This window comes from Lepidochelys kempii, chromosome 19 (genome assembly GCF_965140285.1).
Source record: "Lepidochelys kempii isolate rLepKem1 chromosome 19, rLepKem1.hap1, whole genome shotgun sequence".
Lineage (NCBI taxonomy): Eukaryota > Metazoa > Chordata > Testudines > Cheloniidae > Lepidochelys > Lepidochelys kempii.
Genome location: NC_136398.1, coordinates 7,720,685 through 7,737,656, shown reverse-complemented (window position 1 = coordinate 7,737,656; position 16,972 = coordinate 7,720,685). Strand labels below are relative to the sequence as shown.

At 51.4% G+C, this 16,972-nt stretch overlaps 1 protein-coding gene across 1 annotated transcript; it reads left to right on the top strand.

Moving 5' to 3' along the window:
- The first annotated feature begins 282 nt into the window (after window positions 1-282).
- NT5C1A (5'-nucleotidase, cytosolic IA) lies at window positions 283-16,552 on the top strand. The gene is made up of 6 exons (XM_073317545.2): window positions 283-455; window positions 11,344-11,511; window positions 12,407-12,536; window positions 13,763-13,885; window positions 14,608-14,792; window positions 15,153-16,552. Exons 1-6 carry the CDS (start codon window positions 330-332, stop codon window positions 15,516-15,518), a joined length of 1,098 nt encoding a protein of 365 aa, XP_073173646.2. The 5' UTR covers window positions 283-329; the 3' UTR covers window positions 15,519-16,552.
- Window positions 16,553-16,972: the final 420 nt, after the last annotated feature.

The window sequence follows — 16,972 nt, the reverse complement described above, 5'->3', positions numbered from 1 at the left end:
GGAACCCGGGCGGCCTGAGTCCCAGCCAGGTGCCCTGCCCGGGGCGCCGAAGGACGAGCCGGGGGGGGGGCCCTGCCCGGGTCTGCAGCGCCGGTCCCCCGAGGCGCAGCCCGGCCCGGCGCTGGTTTGCCGCCCCGCTTGCGGGGCAGGGCCGGGCTGGGCGGGAAGAGCCCGGCAGGCTCCAGCGCCGCACGGGTTAAGCCAGCTGGCCCCTGCGATCTCGGCGCAGGGCGGGCGGCCCCTATAAAGCGCCCCCGCCCAGCCGAGCGGCGCGCGCCGCGTCCCGGGGAGACCCAGCAGCGCAGCCGCTCGCGCTCCGGGCCGGCGAGATGGAGCCGGCCGCCGCCGCTGGGGAGGGCTCGTCCGCGGGCGGCCAGGAGGCCGGGACGCCGCAGCGCTGGGAGGAAGCCAAGACTTTCTATGACAGCCTGACCCCTAGAAAGAAACCCAAACCAGTAAGAGCCTTTCCTTTCCGGTTGGGGCAGGGGCAGGGGCTGGGGCTGGGACCGGGACCTGGGGGGCTGGGGCAGCAAACCGCCCCCGTGCCGGGAGCAGGGTCCAACCCCCAGGATTTGAGCCACCTGGACACCCCCCGACCTTTTGCATCGATCTGCTGCGATGCCTTTGCAGGCTGGCTTGCCGGGGCCCTGGGAGGACGGGACCCTGAGCTAGGTTGCTCCTGCCCTGCTCCCTGGCCGCAGGGCGCATGCCAGGTCCCCTGGGTGCCTGTCCCAGGCAGAGCACGCCCGCTAGGCCATCGTAGCCAAGGCAGGAGATGCCCAGCCCAGGCCCAAGCTCCGTCTGTGACCCACCTTCTCGTCCCTGTTGCTGGAGTGTGGGCGCCCACGTAAAAGGGGGTGGGTTGAGGATGGGTGAGGCTGAATCTCCTGGCAGCTCCAGTCGGGCAGCTAATGTCATTTGAACTTGGCTGCTCCTGTTCAGTCTCATTGGCCTGTGCCCTTCGGCTAAGAGCCCTGTGTTATCTAATGGGCACTGAGCTATAAACCCCTCCGGCACAAGTTTAATAATAGAAACTCCCACAACCAGCAGAACCTCCACAGGAACCGTGGGCTGGAAAACAAGGTGTAGAAACCCGCCTGCCTCCAATTACCTGTGGTCAGGAATAAACTTCCCTGCCGGCTGCTTGTTTGTTAAATGCCCCTTCTGGGGTTCTTACGCCTGCCTCTGGAGCATTAGCTACTGGCCACTGACTGAGAGAGACAAGGTCCTGGAGCCAATGGACCCCCCGCCCCCCTCCCGGCCACCCCGCCGTCTGGTCCAGTCTGGAAATTCCTGTGTTCATGGTGCTGCAGGCCTGCCCCGTGATAAGCCCGGAGCGCATGTCCTAGCGGCTCCCAGTTAACACTTCTGTCTCACACCTGTAACCTCAGGTGTGAACTCGGACAGAGAGAGACTTGGCAGGCTGTAGTTCTGTGGAGCCCTGCCAGCCCTGGACATCGTCTCCGGCAGACACATTCCTTGCGTGGAAATCTTGTTTGGCTCCTTGAATCCTGCAAATGGATGATGGTTGCTGGCTTTAGCCTTCACAGCTGTAGTGGGAACTGAGAGGGGATAAGCTAGCCTGGGTTATAACAATGATCCTCTGCCCCCTTTCATGCCAGGCTCTCAGACAGCTTCAGCCATTAATGCGACCTCTCAACACCCTCAGAAGTGAGTAATCAGTATTATTATCTCCATTTGACAGATGGGGAAACTGAGGCATGGAGCAGTTAAGTGAGTTGCCCACAGTCAGTGGCAGAGCTGGGACCAAAAGCCAGGCGTCCTGATTCCTAGTCCTGGGGTCTGGAAAACACACCCTCTCTCTAACCACATTGCCAGGAATCTTCTCTGTGGGATCTGCCATGACTCCATGCCCAGCTCACACTCCTGCCCCAGGGGCTGGCTTCAGGCAGGCTGTGAGGAGCAGGTGCCAAAGCCATGCAGAGAGCTCCCATTGCAGCTCCCTTGTGCCCAGACACAGCTGGGCACGCCCTGAGAGGCAGCTGTCACAGCCCATGATGAATGGGTGCAAGGCATTTCCCTGTCTTATTTATATAGTGTTTTGAAAACCCATAAACATCCCAGCCATTGCAGTGAACTTTAATCTGACCCCTGAGTGCTTGTGGGGGGGGGGGGCAGGGATTTGTGGTGTGTTTAAGAGATATTTCTAGGTATCAGTAGTCTGTCTGTCATCTGTTCTGTCCCTCCATCTGCCTGCTACCTTCGCAGGCCCAGGGGACATGCCTGTCCTCTCTGCTGGGAGCAGTCTCCATGTCCGAGCTGGGATCCTGGAATGACACCAGCTGACCCCACAGCTCTGCTGCTTGTTGGATACAAGACCAGGCGAGAGAGACGGGTGAAGAGACTCGGGGGCTTCTTACAGTCCCAGGAGCAGGTTGGGGGGGGGCGCAGGTGGGGAGGGGGCTGATGATGCTTATAGTAAGCCCTTGATTTCCATAGCCTCGGAAGTGAATGTGGAGTAGGTAGGAAGAGGGTGACGTCATGGGGCTGTAAACAGCTAACGGGGGTCATGGGTGCATTAAATTGGGCCCAGAGGCACCTAGGCTTTGAGGCACCATTCCGTCCAGCCCCGCCACTTCTTCCAGGCCCCATCTAGTCTCTTCCTCCCAAATCCACTCCTTTTCAGTGCTCTTCCCAGTGGGCCCCTGTCAGCCCCCACTCCCCACAGCAGTGATGGTTCTCACTGCTGCCTTGGGTCTCCCTCCAACCACTAGGGCTGGGTCAGGAATTAGACCCATCATTCCATGATGCTTACAATGCCTTTTAATGGCCTCATAACCCTCTCCAGTGATCAAGGGGCAAAAATTATCCATCTCTAAATAGCGTACAGAACCAAGGCAGTCCCTGGGGAAAATGAGTTTTCCCTTCAGGTGCTGCTCCCTTCCCCTCTCTCCTTAGCAGAGTCCCACCTCTGCCACCAAGTATAACTGTCCCCTTGCCCAAAGTCATGCCGCTCCGGCCTTTCCCTGAGGAATAAATCCTCTTCATCCTCCTCAGAGGACTGACCCCTTGTCCATATCTCCAAAGGATCTGAACCCATTTGTCTTTGCTACCACCTGGTGCTGATGTTGCCTGCCCCTCGTCCCCCCCCCGCCCCCCAACTGGCATACAACTGGTCCCAAGACAGGACCCTGGAACTAAATCCTCCTGAAGTGTTGGAGAAGGAGCTGGAATCCAGAGTTGGACTGGATCCAGATTTCACACCGGATCCCTATTCCTCTAATGGACCAAACCAAAATGCCAGATCCAGGCATCTCTGAACTTGGAGGGAGGGGAGGGTCTGAATCCAGATCAACGTCTCAGTTGTGTTGGTCAGGCCCTTCGTTACACAGAAACCTTTGAGAACTACTCTGCAGGGATTGATGGGTGCAAAGCATCTGGAGATGGGAAAGAAACAAGCTCCAGCAGTCTGGGGGCCCCTGCTGAGAAGAAGAGTCAGTAAGAGTCACTCACAGCTATGCAGTGGTGGTCCTGTTACAGCTTGTGGCTTGGCTCAGGGGCAGCTGTCCCCCAACTCCTGCAACTGACATCCCAGAGAAAGGGTTTTCTTGAGGGTGCATTTGCATTCCTCAGAGTGACACCGGCACAGCTGGGCTCCAGCCTCAGGTCGTATTAATTTTTCATCATTTTTGTGTTCATAAATATAGGCCCAGATTCTCAGCTGGGGTAAATTGGATATTGTGACAGCCCAGTCTTGGCTGACACGCCAATGACTGAACCGCCAATCTCTTGAGCTAAAAGCGTGAGCTGCTATGGCTCGAGCTAAAGCTTTCTAAGGGGCATTATCACAGATTAATTTTCCCTGTGGATCAGACACAGCCCTGGGCCCTGGAACGCACGCTCATTGGTGTTGCGTCACACCAGCTGAGGCTCTGGCCCACAGCCTATAAATAAAAAACACGTTAATTTAGTAGTAACAATAAATGACTGTGACCCTAATACCAGTTTAAAAGAGATCACGTTTTCATTCCCCTGGGGAATACAGTGTTCAGTTCTGCACCCCTGGTGATCAGAAGGTTATGGACAAACTGGAGGGACTTCAGAGAAGAGCAAGAGAAATGATCCGAGAGGTTAAGGCACTTGCGAGGAAAGCATGGAAATGCCTATTGTGGTGATGGCCCCCAGTGGGGAGACAAGTTTGCAACTATTTGAGAGGAGGATGAGGGATGACATAGGCTGGCATGAAGGGTAGAACCAGGGGAAGTGGGGGGGGGGGGGGGAAGGAGATGAATTAAGAAAGGGAGACGATGGAATCGGGTCCCGGAGGAAGGGAAGAATGCCCCATTGCTTGGAACAGTTAAAACAAGACTGGACAATGTACTAGTCATTAGGTGCTAGGGAACGGACATTATGGGTTTTGTCCTATCGGTGAACAGCCTATTGGTGCCAATTCAGATCGGGCTGCCCGCTCCTGAGCTGTCTGGGAGATGCCAGGCTGGACACCTGCAGGCTCTCTCAGGAGCTGCCCAAGGCCATGGCAGCTGCCCACTGAGTGGCAAACACAAGTCCTATCTGGAGATACCAAGTCAGGGCAGTGCTTTGTGCTACAATGCTCCATTTTCCCAGGATGTCGTCTGCCTGCTTCTCAATTCGTCACCTTCAGCCTTGCCTGCTCCTTGCCTATGTTCAAGGTGTTCCTCTGTCTGGCTGCGTGGGACGTGTCTCCCACAAGTTGGGATTTCCCCTCAGTTCCTGTAAAGTTCAGGGATCTCTGCACGTTCCTTGGTGCCCTCATGGGAGCCAGCACCATATATGCTCCAAACTCCTGTATTGACCGGAAGTCATATCTCCGGTCTGGGTTTTCGGTGGCATCCGGGATTTCCGGGGCTTGGCCATCAACTCTTGGCAGGGTAGTTAGGAATTGTAACCACAGCAGCTCTCGTGTAACAGGATTAGGTGACCGGATTAGAGGAGTGCCATCTGGTGCAATGTTTGAAGCTGTCTTTGCTGGAAGGGATCACTTGCAGTTATAAGTATCAAGGTTGAAATACATAGATGCCCTGGAAATCCTGGCAGAATTGTCTCAGCCCTTCATCCTTTGGAGGAGGATAAAGCTGTGCTGGGTCTTTCAGATGAAACCTTTGTTCTGCCTGTCCTTGGAGGATGTTAATGCTCCCTTGGTGCTTTTTTTAAGAGCATGTGCCCCCTTCCCCCTCTCTGGGATCCTGGCCAAAATTCCTGTTCTGTGTGCCGCTGGCTATCGTTCTCCACCCCAGAGTTGGCCGCATTTCAGCGGTACTGAGTATACATCATCTGTGAAGTGCTGTGGGATGAGAGGTGCTATAGAAACGTACAATATTAGTTTTAATAATTCCCCCTATCATTTCTCCATTTTTCTTTCTGTATTTGAAGAGTTTTTATGTTAACATAGCTCTGTTTAGGGACTCAAGCTTGTCTAAGAAAATACAGACTGCGTGGGAGGGTAGGGGCGACTGGTAAGGAATTATGGGAGCTGTTGGCTAACACTGGGATAGTAGCTTAAAGGCAGCAGGTACTTTCCAGACCGCTAGCCCAATGACTGCTTGGGAGGAGGATTAGACCTACATCTGCAGTTCCCAAAGGTTTAAATCCCCTTTTAGCATCTCCCTGCATTGCACTGTTTGCTGATGGCTAGTGCTTCCTACCTGGTTGCCCTTCTGTCCTTGTCTTAAGATGCTGAGTCCAGACATGAACAGAACCCTAGAAGACAGCTCCATCTTCCCCTTCACTATCCTCCTATAATATTTCTGTTAAGCTCTTTATTAATCCTCTGCTGAAAGGGGCTAGATGGAGCCTTTGGTCTGATCCTCCAATGGCAAAGGAAGAGGATAGAACAGCTGACCTATTTTTTTAAATTCCAAAATGCAGAATTCAGTTTGATTCAGCTCAGCAAAGCCCTCGAGCTGCTTTCCAGACACTGTTTGATGATCAGCATTAACTGACCTTGAGGATAAACAGTGTTTGTTCTGAACTATCCAGTTTCCTGGCCCCAAGGATCCCCACTCGGCTGATGGTCACGCTAGGGTGGGATGCTGCGTAGGGTCCCATGTGGTCTGACAGCGAATATGAAGTGTGGCTAGGAGGTCACTAAAGAAGACAACTGTTTGTTAGGAGGAGAAGAAGCGCAGTCTAGTGGTTAAAGCACAGGAATGGGAGTGTGTGCTCCTGGGTTCTTTTCTTGCTTCTGCCCCAGGATTGCCATATGACTGTAGGCAAATATCTTGCTCTCCAAGCCTTGGTTGCCCATTTGTAAAGTAGAGATAAGAGCTGACTTCCCCCAGACGGAAAGGTTGTAAATAGAGCAGGTAAAAAATAGATCGATGGAACAATTTTATATTAAAAAGGCAGTTTTATCATGTGTCTTGGGGGGTGGGCTGGTTTTGTGACACTTCTTGATTGGGGGGGGGGAGTTGAAACATGTCAATAGTGCCCCTTTGATTTCATTTGGACTTGTATTAAAATGTGGATTTAAATATTCTGTTAATGTGATGTGTATAGCGGCCACTTAATATTGCAATATAAAAGTTGCATTGAGGTGACTTATTGAAACATTTAGTTTTTTTTGTTCCCAAAATCAAAATTTTGGGGCTATTTGTCTTTTGGGGACTTCAAAATTTCTGACTTTGCTCCGAATTGGAACAAAAATGTATTGTGACGGTTGGCATTTCCTACAGAAGGGGGAATTCCATGAACTGACCAGCCTGAATTGTGAAGCTTAATTCATGAACATGTACAGTCCTCCTGCAGAAAGTGTTCTAGAGGTGCACAGTATTTAGCAGGCGTGAACAGGATTCGACAGGTGATATGTCCCCAGATGGTGGAAGAGGGATGATGCCGGACAGCTCTGCCTGCCCACTGACGCGCTACAAAACAGCAGGGACTATGTCAGAAATGTAGGGTGGGATACAACTGAGTATCTGGCTTAATGATCCATTTCTTGCTGCGCTTATTACCTCTGAAATTTACCTTTGGGGGGGGCCTGTACCTTTAAATGGCAAGGAGCGAACCGGGAGCATCTTGTAAATAGCTACACAAGACGAGGGCGTAATTGGCGCATAGACCTACAGGCAAGGTGTGGGCAGCACAGAGATCCATGCATGTATGAAAGCACAGCCAGATTTCTCTGTGCCATACCACGCCAATCCCAGTGTCTTTGAAAAGGCACATGGAATGGCTTTCCAGAGCCCCCTGAGTTTGTCTGATCAAACTAAGTGGTTGTGACATTCACAACACTGACCCAGTTTTATCTTGCAGGAAATTCTTAAACAGCTATAAGTGGAGGATGCATTTCCCTGCTGTCCGTCATGTACCAGGAAGCGGATACAAATGTCCTATAGCCCATCTTGGTTTACCCAGAAAACTAATTTAGGTAATAGCAGCTGTGCCCATGAACTGGATTAACTGCCAAAGGCTAGTGACGAACTGACTTGGGACCTCTAATAGTTATTAATTAATGTCTTCGCTCATAAATGACCCATGACACTGGAGTTATTAATGCAAATTAGAGTTAAGAGCTGGACCATGACTAGTTAATAACTGACTGAGGCCCCCTGGGTAACCGATCTTAAAATGGTAAATTTGCTACTATTTGCCACATGTGAATTATGTATTTGGTGTGCTATGCTACTAGGCCAAAATCCTGGGCTAGTGGGAGCGAATGAATTCTCCCTTCTATCTTACATTCTGTTGTGGTCCCCCATGACCGTAATATCTGCGGTCCTAGATAGCCACACCAGCAAAGCCCAGGAGAAGTCATTTTAGGGAACAACAGTCCATGCGCATCCCTGCAGAACAATCCCGAATCCTCTCTGGTGCATCTGTGAAGCTCGGTGGAGTGCTGGAGAGGAGAATTTTGTCCCATTGTTTCAGCTATATGGAGAGGGTCCTGTTGGTTTCAGGTCACTGTCCTGGTGCATGAACACTGCTTAGGGACACTTTCAGTGTTTATTGTCTGCAAGGCGGTTTTCTGGGCTGTATAATTAGCCTGGCAGCATCTGCCTAAATCGCTCTGTTAGCTGGCCTTGATCCTGCTGAGAGAGGAGTAGGTGGATGGTGCCAATGCACGGAGGCAGGTGACTCTTCATCCCAGCTGGCTGCAAGGGAGGTGGGAGTGACTCTCTCGGGGTGGTAGAGGATCAGGGCTGAGCAGGCTGGAGAAAAGGCCCAAGCCTTCAGAGCAGCTGAGCCTGCGGAGAATCGTTGAGCTAATCTCTGTTCTCGTGTTGCTGTTTTTAATAAAGCCAAATGCTGAGGGGTGAGTTTGGACTTTGCAGAGCATGTGGACTGTGTTCGTATAGCAGGCTGGGAAAGACACCAGCTTACCTACCTATACGAACAGCAAAATAACAATACTGGCCAGGTCAACCTAGTAAACAGGAAGTCTAGAAATCGGCGCTGAAATAAACCGAGAGGAACATTGAAAATCTCGCACTTAGGTACTTTTGAAAAAAGTCTTTAAGCACCTAAGTGCCTAAATCCCATTGGAAATCTTGCTAGGTGCCAGTCTGCATTGCTAGATGCCTAAATCTCTTTGAAAATCTGACCCTTAAGCATGTCAGTTCCTAAACTCCATTGACTTTCAATGAGACCGGCTCTTAAGTGCCCAAATGACATCTGAAAATGGGACTGAGGCACTTAAATCACTTAGGCAAGTTTGCCCCTATTGGGGTTGGTCCCATCTAACACACTGTTCCGTACTGTCTGGTTTCTAGTTTTCACTGTCTCCGTGTAATAACCCACACCCTAAGATACCCCCCCCCCAAATCTTAAGCTCTTGCCATAGGTTTTCATCCAGGTTCAGCCCCCCGCCCCCAAACCTCTTTACATGAAATCACGGGAAACTTCAAATCTGACATGTATGCTGCAGTTCACTGAACACACACACACTCGCATTTCAAATTGGCTCTGATAACAATGGAACCAGCCCCCTTAGCTGGTGCCTCGAGATGAACGATAAGACGGTTGTAGCCCGGCCATGTCATCTCTCTAATATTGATTTAAGCTAAAAATTCCTAAACAAAGAGTGGGATCAGTCAAGCCAATGCACTCAGCATAATGCATCAGTAATACCCTGCAATCAGCTACGCTGCTGTGTCCCAGAGCATAAAAATCCCTTACCCTATGCCTCTGTTTGTGCCCGAGATGTCGCATTCAGATTTTGGGGCCGTTTTGAAAGCCCAGTGGGCCTGATTCTGCTCTCAGCTATGCCGCTGCAACTCCACTGGTGAAATTGGGAGCAGGGTTTGGCCCAGTCTTTCTCAGGACAAAGGAACGCAAGAAGCTAGATTGTTCCCCAGCGTCAACCTGATTTATTGCATTGGGTTTGTTTCCAAGGAGTGGGCCAGAGAAGTCCATGGCAGCATCGCTGCTAACCACAGCGTGCTCAGCTGTTGTCTGACCTAGGATTCAGAGATTCTCTGCCAATTCTGGCCCTCTCCCCCTGTAGACGGTCTCTGATGTGCCGGAGAGAACTCTGAAAGTGGCAGGGGGGTGTCTCATTTAACATTTCCCCACCAAATGAAAGAGGCCAGGCTGGTTTCCCTGTCTCAGGTGGAGTTCTCTTCCTCCTCCTCCTGGACACTGCTAAACCATGAGTGGTAGGGATGACTTATTCCTGGAGGCCATAAAAATACTGCCCAGGAGCCAGGCTTTGCTTTCTCTGCAAGTGCCTCTCTCTTTCTCTCCCCTCGCCCCCAATACTGTCACAGGCTTTACTGCAGGCAAGGAGGGATCGGCTTTGTTAGATTCTTGGCAGCACATCGCTGGGGTGTCTGCAGAAGAGTCCCCGTTCAGGCTTCGCTTCCAATTATTTTGTCAACCAGCGAGTTGCCGCGGAGAAGCCATTTTGCCTTTGAGAAGCCACAAGCCCATCACAACTTCGCCTCCGTGGCTGGCGTGAGATTAATATCCTCTCGCCGACTCAGAGCTGAGAGTGTAAACTCCTCTGGGGGAGATGGTGTCTTCATCCCCTCTGCAAGATGCCAATGCCACCTCCAGCACAATAGACGTGTCGGGGCCCAAGCCACGCCTAATGGAAGTCCATGAAAAGCCTCTTCTTGATTTCTTCCGTGGGCTGTAGATCAAGTCTTTAAAGATTAATAACACTTGCTAATCAATGGTGGTTTGGCTCACCCTGGGCTTGCAATACCTGTTCACTGCCTTCCAGCCAGACACAACAGCCTTTCTCAGGCACTTTCCAGGCATCGCCGGCACTGGTTGGTTTTGATGCCTGGGACAAAGTCTTTATAATAGCTCAGTTCTGGCTGAACTGGCATGGTCTGTAACGGTTTCTTCCCAGTGTTGATGGGAAGCCCCAAGCATTGCTAATGCACTGTGTCAAGTAGTTTTCCTGACTCCCTCCCCAACGCAGTGCTTAGTGTTTTAAAATTACCCAGAAGCCCCTGTTTGCAGCACCGTGAATGCCAGGTGCCCCGTGAATGCCAGAATGAGGGGGAGGGATACTTCTATCTGTTGAAGTTTTGCAGCGTCCCAGGAGACAACCAGCTATTCTGTTCATTTGATGCCCCTGCCATAACTCCATAATTTGGTATAGAGACACCCTAGGGACCAAATTATGCTTGTTGTAATCAGGTGCCATGCATGGTCTTCAGCTGAGTTGCACTCATGGACACCAGGTCTGAATTTGGCCTTTAACGTCAAAGGACACTAGATGCTGCATGAAACCAGGAGGCAAAAACCCATCACATTCTATGTGAGATGGCCCCCAGAGTTCCTTCAACTGGAAACATGGAGAGGTTTTTCAACAGTTGGGTGGGTGCCAAGTGACCGCTGATGAAGAGTGCAGGGAATGGAAATGTCTCCGCTCAGAGGGGCCATGGGACTGAGGATGCTGATCCTAGAAATCTCTTGGCTCGGAGAAGCCCCAGAATGCAAGGAATGGAAATGTTCCAGCTCAGAATGAACTCTGGGGTGAAGTGCTGACAAGCATTGGCTCCCTGCCTATAACCTTAAAGCAAGCAATATAGATTTGTGTGTGATTCCCAGCACACAGTCGTCCCGTCCCGTCCCCCCCCAAGTGAAATGGAAGCAATCTGTGTATGTGAATCTTGGGCCCAGAGGGCTATGCTAGATGGAGTTTAATCGGAAGTGAGAAGATTGGGATGGGTTTGTTTTTAATAGATACATGCCCAATCCCTACATTCTGATCTAGAGAACGATCCAGAACTGATGTTCCTAGACTTTGGAGAGGGGTGGACTTGGTGCTCCATTTCTGGCCTGGCATTTGATGATACCCCTGCATGCTGGAACTGGGTCCATAATCATGTGACCATTGATGGAAAATAAGTATTAGTGATGCAATTTCTGTCTCTCTCTGTCATGCAGCCAAAGCCTGAGAATGCAATAACAATCGCAGTCTCCTCACGGGCTCTGTTTCGCATGGAGGAAGAGCAGAAGATTTACACAGAGCATGGGGTGGAGGCATATGTGAAATACCAACTGGACCATGAGAATGAACCCTTCCTACCTGGTGCTGCCTTCCCATTTGTCAAGGTGAGCACCACTGCTCCAGCCCCCTGAGATCCTCTGCCTTTCCAAGCTCCCCCACCACCAGAGCAAGGCACAAGGATTTAGGCTCATGGTGTCCTGGATAAAACTGAAGGTAAACACCAACCTTAGAGAATTCTGCTCTCATCACTGTGTTATCAATCCAGAATAGCTGTATTGGCTACAATGGGAACTACTCTGGATTCCCACTGGTGTAAGAGAGAGAGCAGAATTCAGTTCAAAGAATCTAGAAAACCTTGGGAGAGAAGGAAAATACTCTGAGAAAACTTTAAGGGTAATGGCTTCCACTGAACAGCACGGATTAGAACTGAAAAATTCATCTTGGGTAAAAATCTTCCCAACGGCCAGCTTTTTAGATGTGCCCAAGGAGTCATGGGCTGTACTTGTTTTGTGTCGTGTAGAAGATTTGATTTAGACCCTTCCTCTGCCTTTTGAAGGCCATGGAGGAAGGAGATATGGATGCTCTTCTGACAGGGCTGTCTTCTCTGAAAGCACCTGAGCATCCGTATTTCAGAGAGAAAGCAATGGAGTTAGTGGATGGATGGAGTATGGGGAAGATGGGGCAGAAGCAGGAGTAGCTAATACTGTCCAATTTATTTTTAAAAGATGAGAACTTAGGAGACACATACATCATGGGGAAACAAATTGCTAACTCCCCTTGAGGGACAGACCTAAATGGGTTCCTTCCAACCTTTGGTATCCTCTGTTCATGGACACGCAGATAGTAGTAGAGGGCAGATAGGAACACGTTGACTATAAGCAGACAGAGCCACATGTAAATCAGTGGGCATCAGGTTTCAGCTCGTCCACTTCTCTTGTTAAGGTGCATGTGCATGAGCTGGTGGCTAGATCACTCTTCCCTCTTTCTTTGGACTTGTAGGCCCTTGAAGCTGTCAACACTCAGTTGCGAGAGCTCTACCCCGACGGTGAAGAACTCTTTGATATTGTCCTCATGACTAATAACCACGCCCAGGTCGGGGTCCGCCTGATCAACAGCATCAATCATCACGGTAAGCACCAAATGACCCTGAGCCGGAACCATTTAAATGACCTGGGAGCTGGTGGCCACTGGGTCTTTGGTTAGTGGCTGTGATGATGGAGAAACTGGAGGGCAAAGCTTTATCTTCTGTTCCCCGCGCTATTCCGTTAAACCACCCAGCAAGCCCCAGTCTCCTGTGGCTTAGGCTAAAGATGGTTGTAGACTAACCCTCTCCAGTCTTCAAGGGTACCAATAAAATGTGATCCAGCTCTGAATCAACCTTACTTCTGGTTTGGTAAATGGGGGTTTGGCAACATCTGCCCCATTTTGGGCCATCTCTTCTTGGGACGATTAAGCCAAAATCAGAACAGCGTATGCAGTTCCTGGGCACTTGGATGGAATGAGACCTGGATCAAACCACACCTGGGTACTTTCCAGGGTCAAAAGCCATCTGATGAGTTTCTGCCAAACTCAAACCAACCTTGATTTTGCCATCTCCCTAGTTTAGATCCGAGTTCTTGGTGCGAATAACCCTGGGAACGGAAGGAATGATAGGAGGGTCGAGAAGCAGTATAATAATAATTAGCTCTTGTCTAGCACTTTGCATCGGTAGAGCTCAAAGTGCTTTACAAGCAGGTCAGTGACATTATCCCCATTTTACATATGGGGAAACTGAGGCAAGGGGCAGTGAAGTGATTTGCCCAAAGTCGCTCCACAGGCTAGTGGCAGAGCTGGGATTAGCGCCCAGGCCTCCTGAGTCACAGCCTATTCTTCTAGCCACTAGGCCGCCCTGTCTCTATAGATGTCAATATTGAATTAATACCATGTGCCCCTTTGGGGCTTTCCTGGGTCTGGGAGGAGGATGGCTCACAGGAGGACACTGCTAAGTGTAGTGTGGTGCAGGGGCTCGGTGAAGGGGTTATTGACAGGTGTCGGGAAACCAGTGTCAACAGCTACTAGGTATGAGGCGTTGTGTCCAAGCGGAACTACTGCGTCCGTATCTGTGACAGGGCTGGCCTGGGCATCACCGTTGCCAGCAGCCACGGGGCCCCCCACCCTTCTGGTGGCCAGGCTGCCCTGTGCTCATTTGCCGTCTCTTTCCTCTGGCCTGGCATCAGAGGGGGAGCAAATCCCCACTCTGGTTCACTCCCCCACCAGTGGCAGCTGCTGGGGCCCCCTGCACGCCATAGGGCTGGATAGCCGTCTGGGCCCTTGCTGGGCCATGCCAGCTAATCTGGTGCATCCGGCCATCCTCAGATCTGTTCATCGAGAGGTTCTGCATGACGGGAGGGAACAGCCCCACTTGCTACCTGAAGGCCTATCACACCAACCTGTACCTCTCCTCTGATGCCGAGAAAGTGAGTGAGGCCATTGAACAGGGTGAGTCTGCCGGTCAAACCCTGGGTGGCAGCGGGTGGGGGGCACGCTCTAGGAGAGCGGTGTAAGGGCCAGCAGCCCCGGGATCTCCATCCAGCGGGGTAGCGGAGGCGTCCCACACCCTGCCTCCATCACACCCCTGCCCTTGCTGAGGCGACGTGGGCCCTCTCGTTTCCATGGAAACGGCAGCATTCGCTGACATCTATAGCTTCTCAAAGTGCAGGTGGGCTGCTCTCCTCAGCTGGCTGCTGGATGGATACTGACTCCTTCCGTGCCGGTGGGAACAGCTGAGGAGCTGAAAGCACCTATAAGATATGCAGAGACAAATGATGGAAACCCATGTACGTTCTGCAATCTTTGCTCCCCCTGGCCGCCCCCAAATCCCCACTAAATACATGGAGGGAGGCTGGCACCTAAACAGAACACTAGACCCTCACGTCTTCACCTAGGTATCTAAGTGCCTCTGGCTTTCCTAAATGCTGCTGTGACGGTCCAGATGCAAGTGTCCAACGTAAGGACTGGTGTTGGAGCGTCTCCGCTCTGTAAAAACATCGAGGAGTCCTTGTGGCACCTTAGAGACTCGCAGATGTATTTGGGCGTAAGCTGCTCTGTGTGTGTGTGTGTCCAGTTCTGTTGCTCGGCTCCGCAGTAGGAGGACCTGGGAAGCGCAGTCGGGAGGAGCCTTGCCGCCTGCCACGTTTTTCTCTCTCGTTCCCTCCCCCAAGGCATCGCCGCAGCCACCATGTTCAGCCCCAGCAAAGACGTGAAAGTGTCGGACAGCCAGCTGCGGGTGGCGTTCGACGGGGACGCCGTCCTCTTCTCGGACGAGTCGGAGCAGATTGTGAAGGCGCACGGCCTCGACATGTTTTTTGAACACGAAAAGGCTTATGAGAACAAGCCGCTGGCCCAGGTACAGCCGATCGCCCCCCGACCCGCCAGCCCCAGGAACCAGGTCTGGGACAGGCAGCGCTGGGAATGGGCTGACGGCTCCAGCAATTCCCACTCCATTAGCCCTGAGCACAAGCCGAGGGGCCAGAGCGGGATGAGGCTGATGCTGGGTTTCTGAGTTTCGTCTGGGTTTCGTCTGGCTTCGAAAGACAGGGGAGCTCAATGGGAGTTAGGTGCCTAAATAGCTCTGAGGATCTGGGCCTTGGTTCCTATACGCTTGGCTAGAGGATTCCCACAGCAGGGTTAGGGTCTTTCCCAAAGCATGGGGAGTGGGGAAGGGATGAAGGTAGCTGTGAATGACAGTGTCCCTTTGCTTGGGTAGGGGCCACTGAAGGGCTTTCTGGAATCCCTGGGGAAGCTGCAGAAGAAGTTCTACTCCAAGGGGCTGAGACTGGAGTGTCCGATTCGCACCTACCTGGTCACTGCCCGGAGCGCTGCCAGCTCTGGGGCTCGTGCCCTAAAGACTCTCCGCAGCTGGGGACTAGAAACGGACGAAGCCCTGTTCCTGGCCGGAGCCCCCAAGGGTCCGCTGCTGGAGAAGATCCGTCCGCACATCTTCTTCGACGACCAGATGTTCCAGGTGGAGGGGGCGAAGGAGAGTGGCACCATCGCGGCCCACGTCCCGTACGGGGTAGCCCAGAAGCAGAGGCGGATGGCTCAAGAGAAACAAACCAAGAACAGCAAGTAGCCGTAGCTGGCGGTGGCAACTGTGACTGCAGGTGCTCGCTGACCAGGGCACCGCTCGCGGATTGATATCCGGGTCTGAGCGTCTTTGATTAGTATTGAAGTTGCAGCTGCCTTGTCTGGGTGGGTTGAAGGAAAGGTTTCCTTTTGCCTTTGTGTTGCACTTTATTGACTGTCTCTGTCCCGCCAGCCCCGCATCACCACCCATGCCCCATGCATAAAGGTCAGAAGGGTCAACCAATGCCTGAACCCAACTCTGCTACCTTTGCTCCTGTGTCTCCGAATCAGCCATTGCTGACTTGCGCCCCATCGGCTGTCGCCTCTCTGCCCTCGTGCCTAAGCCAGCACCAGCCATTCTGATCCTGCTATGCCTCCCCTGTGTTTCAGGGGCCCATAGAAACCCAGAGGAGCTCACACTTAAGTTCTGCACCAGATGTTGACCACAAAGCTTGGAGAACTTAAACCGAAACCCAGCCAGACTCGAGAAGCCTACAGGAGGGGGGACCTTGCGTTGGACAGGATCTGTGAGAACAGGGCTCTCCTTCTGGGGAACTCATATGCCAGCCCAATTTAAACTTTTGGTGCTCATTAAAAAAACAAACAGGGAAATTCCCAATCCAAGAACTTTGATATATTAAAAAAAAAAAAAGTCAAGGCTGACAATGTTTCAATGGAATCCAGCTTACGCGCAGAAACAATGTTACAATATTGTTACAAACCATTTACAGGTTTAAACATTAAATGGTCTGGAAATGAGGTTAAAAGATGCAGCCAATTTCCCACCGCTGTTGCTGCACCCACCCAAACTTAAGTTTGTCTGTGAATGTTTGGGGAAATAGAAAGACTGGTCAACGCTAGATAAGAAAATCTCAAGCCCTATTTCCTAGTCAGTGTTTTGGGCCAATATGTTATGGCCCAAATTCGGGTGCTACTATTAGATACCTAAATCCATAAGGTTGCAGAGGGGTAGCTGTGTTAGTCTGTATCAGCAAAAACAACAAGGGGTCCTTGTGGCACCTTAGAGATGAAAAAAAATTATTTGGGCCTAAGCTTCCGTGGGCTAAAACCCACTTTATTAGATGCATGGAGTGGAAAATACAGTAGGGAGGTATAAATACACAGCACATGAATATACACATGTACATGTGCTGTGTATTTATACCTCCCTACTGTATTTTCCACTGCATGCATCTGATGAAGTGGGTTTTAGCCCACGGAAGCTTAGGCCCAAATAATTTTTTTTCATCTCTAAGATGCCACAAGGACTCCTTGTTGTTTTTGCTAAACGCATAAGTAACGCCTGGAAAAAAGGCATCTCAAGTTGAGCATCTGAAAATTGAGCCACAGAAAGTCAGAAGCCACTTTTCAATATGTGGCTTCCCGGCCTCTGGCCCTAGGCTGGGCATTTATGTAAGTTGAAAGACAGCCCTAACCTATGGGGGGGGAGACACACTTTCT